At 39.4% G+C, this 8112-nt stretch overlaps 1 protein-coding gene across 1 annotated transcript in view; it reads left to right on the top strand.

Annotated features, from left to right (window-relative positions):
• ptprua (protein tyrosine phosphatase receptor type Ua) overlaps positions 1–6262 on the top strand; it is a 196749-nt gene extending 190487 nt beyond the window's left edge. Inside the window, 3 exon segments of the mRNA XM_035681751.1 lie at positions 2872–3029; positions 3764–3899; positions 5245–6262. Of these exon segments, the coding sequence (XP_035537644.1) occupies positions 2872–3029; positions 3764–3899; positions 5245–5307 (357 nt within the window). The 3' untranslated portion in view covers positions 5308–6262.
• Positions 6263–8112: the final 1850 nt, after the last annotated feature.

Below are 8112 nucleotides of genomic sequence, written 5' to 3'. Positions count from 1 at the left end.
GTGTATAATCACCTGAAAATAACTATTGTTGTATTTTTGTTACCTTAGAATGAGCCGTTTCAATCTACAGAGTTTCTACAGGAAAGGACCAAACACTACCTCTAGATTTAGAGCATTTCACCAGTTTTACATCCACTGTAATTTCTCAAACATGCTTGGAGAGCGGTATTCAATTGGTTGCAATCTGAAAGTTCACCACTAGATGCCACTAAATCCTACACACTTATTTTACAATAATGTAAACATAACTTCATACCATAGTGTCCAGCTATGCATTAGAAGCATTTTACCTCGACTGAACTCACTTGATAACAGCAGTAGATGGTAAAAGGCTGCACATACGCCAAGTTTTATTTTCCCTAATTTAATTTGAAATGAAAGGATGTAATTTTCTCTATTTTTGTCTTCACAAACAAACATTAAGATCTAAGTGTAAACTCTAAGTGAATCACTCTTAAGTTGTCTTGACATGTCACTTTGACAGAGTTAATGGCAAAATTGCTGTTTAGATGTTTAATTTTCTTTTCAGATGACATATTTTTTGCTTTAATTTTGGACAAAAGCACTTGCTCAAGCCCTGCAAACAACCATGTATTGCTGTGGGGGGCATTTCCTGGCACTGAAATAATTTATTTTTAAGAGGGTTAATGAAGCCTGATACTAATATAATTATTCTGAATGGTGACCCAGGAACCAGCTGGCATTTATTGCTCCCTGAGTGATTTGCAGCATAATAACCCTACTCTCTATCAACAGTGTCATGATGTCATTAGCCACATATGTATTGTCCCAAGACCTGCTAATTAAGCAGAACTGGTCCTATTTGAGCAATTATGTAATACTGAAACAAACAGAACTCCATGTGTTGTGACCATTATCCAATATGGTTTTTGTGTTACTGAATGTGAGTCTGTGTGTGGTGAACATGTCTATGTGTTGTGTGAGTAATTTAGCTTAGCTCCAGCGTCCATTGCACACAGTCTGGACTCTTCCAGCTCCTGTCCTTTGACCTCAGTAGTCTCCTGTAGATGCTTCTAGCAGCTAGTTAAGCAGACATATCCTTGTCGTGGAACCTCCTTTTAGTTAACAAACCCTCCTAGCTCTTGTGCCACCTTACACCTGACCCTCACTTTGGCCTGAGCCTCCCTTGTCAGTGCCCCCATCACCCTTCCACTTTAACTCAACCCCTCAAATATCTTGACACCATCTCAGAAACTGTTCCCACATGGCCTCTTTGCAGGATCCCGAGGAAGCAGACACCACAGAGCAAGACACCGATAGCCTCTTTCCCAAGAAGGTACTTCACTAGATACAAAAGGGGTGCAACGAGTAGCATTGTTGCTACGAGTAGCATTGTTGCTACTTAATGATGAATTGGGTATAATTAGTGTAACAAGACTGATAGCCTCTGCCCCACATCAGTGGTATTGTTAGTGCTTGTGTTCGTCCAAAATAAAGGTACGTTGTGGAGTTTTTGAGCAATGTACACTATCCCACAAAACATAGTAATATGCTACCTAAATAAATCAGCTTCTCCAGTGTTTCATGAAGGGGGAAATGCATTCAACATTTAACACTTTATTTCAGTGAGAACAACAGAATGTAAATGTAAATCATGTCCATTAAAAATTTCCACAGGCTACCTTTAAGGTACCATTTCCCACAATCCATCGAGCATCCCCTGGCAGTCTTCGGCCTTATTTGAAAGTTGTAAAAGTTAACCCAGAAACCTTTACTGTAGTTCTGCATGTGCTGGAAGAACAAACTCCATTTCAGTCCCCAGACTGAAGAAACAGAGACCGTAGAGAGACAAGCTTGTGGGTTCTCTGACATTACCGATAGTTTTCTGGGACATTTTGAAGGATGAATTTGGGTTAACCATTCAGAAGCATTTTAGAGTCTAAAATTACCAAAATTTAATTTGGATAAAGAGGAGAAAGCCAAAGCCCTGCTGAGGTATTGCAAACCAGCAGAAACCAGTATGGCAGACTCTGATAGGCTGATACACTTCACTTTGGTTCAACTGGCATGTTCTTTGGACAGTTATCTACCACCACTGCTAGTTCAATGTTTGAGCAGACTTTTAAATAGACAGACAGAAGTTTATTACATGGCATTTTAGGAGTAAATAATAGTCTAATAAGGATAACCTTTGACTGTACCATAGGGTGTCCAAAGTCTCCAGTCTTCAACTGGGTCTTTATTTTCGGATTCTTTGTTGGATCCCTCCTTAGAAACACGTGGTGTAAACAAGCGCTGTTCAAACACATTTATTTAAAACAGTTTTGAAATATTGTCAAATAATTTCGGAATAATTTCGGTAAAATTTCAGCTGCACATGCAAAAATGGGAAATTTGTCTGCAGGAAAACACATAATTCAACGTTCATTTGGCATTTTTCCAAGTGGTGACCTCAACCCAATGTCAAATTTAAGAAAGCTGTATCTACGTTTCCATGTGCCCGACACTGAACTGCACACAGAGCAACTAACTGGTGAACATAGTGAAGCATTTAGCAGGGTCAAAAAAATCAATGAATGCAGCGTTAAGTATTAATATAGACAAATGGGTTTCAAAATCACAATAAAAAACACCTTAAAAGAATGGCACGAAGAAGTATGTTTCAGTACACTGCTACACACTGCAACTTTAATTACAAGGGAAGAACAGGAGCTCTGCAGGTGAGCTTGAGCAGGTTTGAAGTGTTGATAAGATGCCCTCTCGCTGAGACTAGATCGTTGTGAATGACTGTGTGTGATGTGTGTGGACCATATGCAATGGGGTTAATGCATATATGGTGGCTTATACTGGAAGAAGTAAAACTTTTCTCACTCCCCCCCTCCCTCTGTCTTCAACGTTTGCTCTTTATAGCTTCAGGAAGGCCAGCTCGTGGTGCGTCACTTCCAGTTCCTCCGCTGGTCCCCGTACCGCGACGTGCCCGACTCCAAGAAAGCCTTCCTCAGCCTTTTGGCTCAGGTCCACAACTGGCAGAGGGAGTGTGGAGAGGGACGCACCATCGTCCACTGCCTGTAAGTCAGCTTACATACATCTACACCATACTGTACTTGCATGTGTATTTAATATAAGCCAGTGCTGATATGAGTCTTTTTAGACTTAAGCTGCAGTCTTTGTCCAACATCCTTTAATGTGAAGTTCAAATCTATAATGAATTCAACGTCTCCTCATGAATTTCATTCTTGTCTGAATATAAAAGTGTTAGAACCAGTTTTCAGACTTTTCATTGAAGGCTGGACTTCTGAATTTTTGATAAGATGCCACACTGCATTCATATTATTCACCTCGTTACTGTTATTCAGAACTGGCCCTGCAGGAAAGTTTGTATACTTTTTAGAGTTATTAAATCTCATTAACTCAGAGTTACTGAGGAAAAATTAACCATTAAGAGCGTCTTTACATTAGCTGCTTGAGTGGAGGTGCATTAGATTTGTCCCTTCTCTGTGTCAGGGTCCTTTGATCTCTGCAGGTCAGGCTCTGTGTTAGACATCTCATATCTGATTAAGTCTCCGCTCCTGTATTTTAATGAGAACTCTACTCAGATATTCATCTGAAAAGTATGCCAGTTGGCCTTTTTCTGACAGCATGCTTGATCTGTGCTCAGTCAAACTGTGACATTTCACTCTGTAGCTCTCCCTCCGAGAGGCTGTCTGAGCTGCTGTACCACATCTTTATTAGGTCACTCATGTCTTTATGCTTCTATTCTGTGTGTTTGTGTGTGTGTCTTTGTTCGTTCTTTCTGGAGCAGGAATGGCGGCGGTCGAAGCGGTACTTTCTGTGCCTGCACCATGATCCTGGAGATGATTCGTCACCACAGCATGGTGGACGTGTTCTTTGCTGCCAAAACGCTGCGCAACTCCAAGCCAAACATGGTAGAGACAATGGTGAGCAAGCAGGGGTCTTTATCTGTCTTCACTGCAACATGTTATATATTAGTATGCTGCTGCGTCGCACAGGGGAATGTCAGGGAAGCAGAAAACTGCTCTGCAGGAAGATGAGGAAATTAAATGAGCCACCTCCCAGAAGTAAATCAGATGTTTTTACAACTTGTTTCACTTCACTATTCATTATATTTCTAAATCTATCTATTTAGAAAAATAGCATAAAGCTAAAGTGCTGTTAAGGTAATAAATAAAACCCTTTACAGGTGTTTAAACTGAATGGGAATTAAATTTTAGATGTAGCATATTGAATACAAAGTCAAAGGAAAGCAGCAAGTGGGCACAAATCAATACAGTTTCTCTCTAGGTAGCACAAATTGAGGCAAAGACATGCTGATAATGTATCGAGTTGAGTAAAACATTTGTGCTTATCCTGAGGCCGTATGACTCCAATTTATGAACATGCAGAGGCAAGAAAAAGGACAGAAGAGAAAGACCTGGGGGTTTTAATAAGTTCTGAGACCTCTGAATTAGTACGTCTCCTCCCTGCGTAGCGAGCTACAGTCCATGTCCAGAATTAAAAAAGCTCATGGCTTAGTAGTGCTGTCAAAATTAACCAAAAATCCTTTGATTATTCATATAAATTCACATAAAAAAATCTCATTATTCAATCTGAACGTTGATCTATTTTTGCGCATTATGTCCAGAAACCAGTACATAACCTAAAAGACATGACCCCCTCTGACGTGCTGCGGTTAGCGTATCATTTCCGTTTGAGGGTTTCGGTGTTGTTGGTTGCACATTTTTCAATCCAGTAAAAAAAATGTACATTGTTCATTACGTCAGGTAATTCCCTGCTATACATTTAAACGTACACTAGCTCTGCTCGGCCTTCTCACTTTAGCAAGTTTGACAGTTGTTTACACACTGTTCCGTTCTGCTAGCTACAGTGCATTATCATAGCAGTTAGCAATTTTCTCTCTCTCTCTCTCTCCTGCTCTCTGTTGGTGTCAAATGTTCAGCTATTCCTCTGCCTCTTTTAGTGACGGTACTTGTAATAAATGGTTTATTTTCTGTGTTGGATGCATGGCAAAAACAAAAGCAAAACCGTGGCTGCTGTAGTTATCCTGCTCCCGGTAGCCGCTGTAGCTCCTGTTTTGATTTTTATTGGTTAGGCCTGAAACAAAACAAGAAAAGTGGATGACAAAAACGTAATATCAGGCTGAATAAGACCAGTGAAGTTGAAGTCTGAGCTTTTACATTGAGCTGTGAAGCATTTATCAAATGTTACTCCAGAGGGAGGTTTGTTTGGGAAATAATCTTCAATCAATATCTGTGCTCATTCTAGGAGCAGTACCGGTTCTGCTATGACCTGGCCCAGGAGTACCTGGACTGCTTGGAAGTCAGATAGCACCAATCCCTCACTTCTCGTCCTTCTTCGAGGAGAAGGTCATGATCCTGGATCCCGCATCCCGGATCCCTGCTCCTGCCTCCTTAGTCCATGTAAACAGCTCTGGTTGTCTTCTTCGTCATGCCTGGATGAAACGTCGCCTGCCGTAAAGACTGATTGAGAAAGCTCACTGGACAACCTGTAACATACTACTGACACCCTTTTTGCTTTTTTCCTCGGCGCTCTGATCCAACCTGTACTCTTTTGTGCCACTTTACATCTGCCAGACCAGAGGACACTTAACAGGAGTTCATTTTATACACGACCACTGTCAAGGCAGCCGGACTACCTGTTGTATACCTCGATGACAGGATTCAAAGAGCTCAGCTGTGTCCTGCCTTACTATGAACAAACACTGAAAGGGAACTACAGTTGATGCCAACCACTGGGTGATATTTTGTGTTTGTTTGTAACACTGTAAATGGTGCAATCTGCTGTTGGTGAACATCCCATGTTGTACTGTACTATATTTGAACTTTATGGTGGGTGAGGCTGATGATCCAAGGTTACCTAAGGGTGAAAGGAATGAAAAGTCGGTCACAATTGATGGACATATCTGTACAGTGGAGTTGTCTTGGACCTAATTTCTCTTTATTTATTTTCTGTGTATATAGATGTTTTTTTCCTCCCTCCCCCGGGTGTTTCTAGGTGTTCTCAACGTCTTATCAATGTGCCAATCCATTCTCTCTGTGTCTGTAAATGGGGACCACTTCAGCATCTGCATGCCCAGTCTTAAGTGTTTCATTGCAGTGTGTGGCCCAAGTCTGCTTTAGGGTGGATTCTGCGACGCGAATCCCTCCGCTAGTCCCGAGAGAGCTCCGTAAGAATAACCACGTGTTGCTGTGAGAATACGGCAAAAACCTGTCGCTTTCTAAATTTGTATTTATTCAATGTGTTTTATTTTCTAAATAGTGTATAAAACAGGAAAAGAAATAAAATATGTTGTTGCTTAACAGCCACGCTTTTTGGAGTTTTTATTTCTTTTTTTTTTTTACATCTCAGAGACACCTTAGACGGGAGGGCCCAGAATCGTGCCCTCCCCGACCAGAATCAGAAGGTAATAGCAAGGGGTTGGAGCCCAAGGGTTTAGAGGTGCATTTCATCAGATTTTACAGAAGACTAAACATCAGTATTAAAACAATATTACTATAGATTAAAGTGGAAAAAGAAACATTTTTATAAAGGCAAAAAAATGGGATACGCATTTTTAGCACATTTTCCCAGCAGACTAAAGAAGAATGTATGTCAGCATATGTAAGTTAAGAACTATAAATTACATTCATTTTCATTTAAATGTACACTTTTGTACCCACAATCACACCTCAATCAACAATGAACAAAGAGCCTTGTTGAGACTTGAAACTATATTATTTATATATTATATTTACATTTCAACCATTTATTAGTTGGGATTCAACTGTTTCACAAATTAAGGTTTGGTTTTAGGCACAAATGTCTTGGTAAGGCTATGCGATGAATTGTTATATGTTCCTGGTAACCTGGTAAACATCGACACACACAATAACTGTTAAAAACCCCACTTTCACTGTTACACCTTTCATTTTGTGTGTCAAATAATGATAAATACATTTAATTCCTTTATTTCAGTTGGCTCTTTTTAGCTCTCACTGTGAGCTTTCATTTGATGTATAGTAGACATTTTTCACAGCAGCCATTTTGACGTGTAATAGTAGGGTAAACTTAAAACTTTATTTACTTATAGCTTCTTTCAAAAACTGGTTTACAAAGTGCTTTTACAGGGTAAACTAAGAACCACAGCACTGTCAGTAACAATATATAGAATAAACAAACTGTAAAATATAGCAAAAAATAGAAAGATAAAATAATAAAATTATGAAACCACAGTGAATAAAAGATTAGGGGAAAAAAAGGATCACAGGAAGGCAAGAGTATAAAAGTGCATTTTAAGAGAGTTAGAAGTGAATTTGCCATCCTGATCCCCTCTGGAAGGCTGTTCCACAGGAGTTGGTTACACTGTCTGTATAAAGTGAGTTGGAAAGTTGATCAAACAACCACAAAGAGACTCAAAATGGGGAATCTTGCTCTTATGTAGGAGGGCCCCCGTCTTTTACTGTACGAGGCTGCGTCAAGGGGCCTATTGTTTCATAATCTGTTCATGGCTCTAGGCTATTTGGAGTTGCAAATAGCAGCTTTTTATTGATATTAATTCATATCCAAATATTTAAAGTTGCATAATATGTCATTTATTTATTACACTGAATAAATAATGTAACTATTAACGCAAAGCAACCGATAATGTACAATACAGTTCATTAGTGCAAAACAACCAAAGCTTCAAATTAGTGTCTGAAAGCTGCAGTAGATAACTTTTACATTAATAAAACTTTAATCAAATAAAACAAATTGTATGTACATGTAGTAGTAGACAGTAGTACATGAGACAGATAATCAGAAAAAATCTGGTTCCTCTGGCTCCTCCTAGTGCTCCTAATGGCATTTGCGAGAATCCATCAGGCCTGAACATAAACAGCCTGAACACTGAAAATATGACATGAAATTATTTTTCATAAAAAATTATCTACTGCAGCTTTAACATATTTTTTACTTATTTTACAAATTCTCATTTTACAAACCTCTTCTTTAAAAAAGGACCAGCGAAGGATTTAGGAGCATCTAGTGGTGACGTTGCAGATTGCAACCAACTGAATATCGCTTGCTTTCCAAACATGTAAGAAAAACTACGGTGGCCACGAAAATGCCCACTCTAGAGCCAGTGTTTGGTTT

The sequence above is a fragment of the Morone saxatilis genome, unplaced genomic scaffold (genome assembly GCF_004916995.1).
Source record: "Morone saxatilis isolate NCDOM2014 unplaced genomic scaffold, NCSU_SB_2.0 Contig9, whole genome shotgun sequence".
NCBI classification, from domain to species: Eukaryota; Metazoa; Chordata; class Actinopteri; family Moronidae; genus Morone; species Morone saxatilis.
Note: the sequence above shows the minus strand (reverse complement) of the source record. Positions and strands in the feature narration are given on the sequence as shown.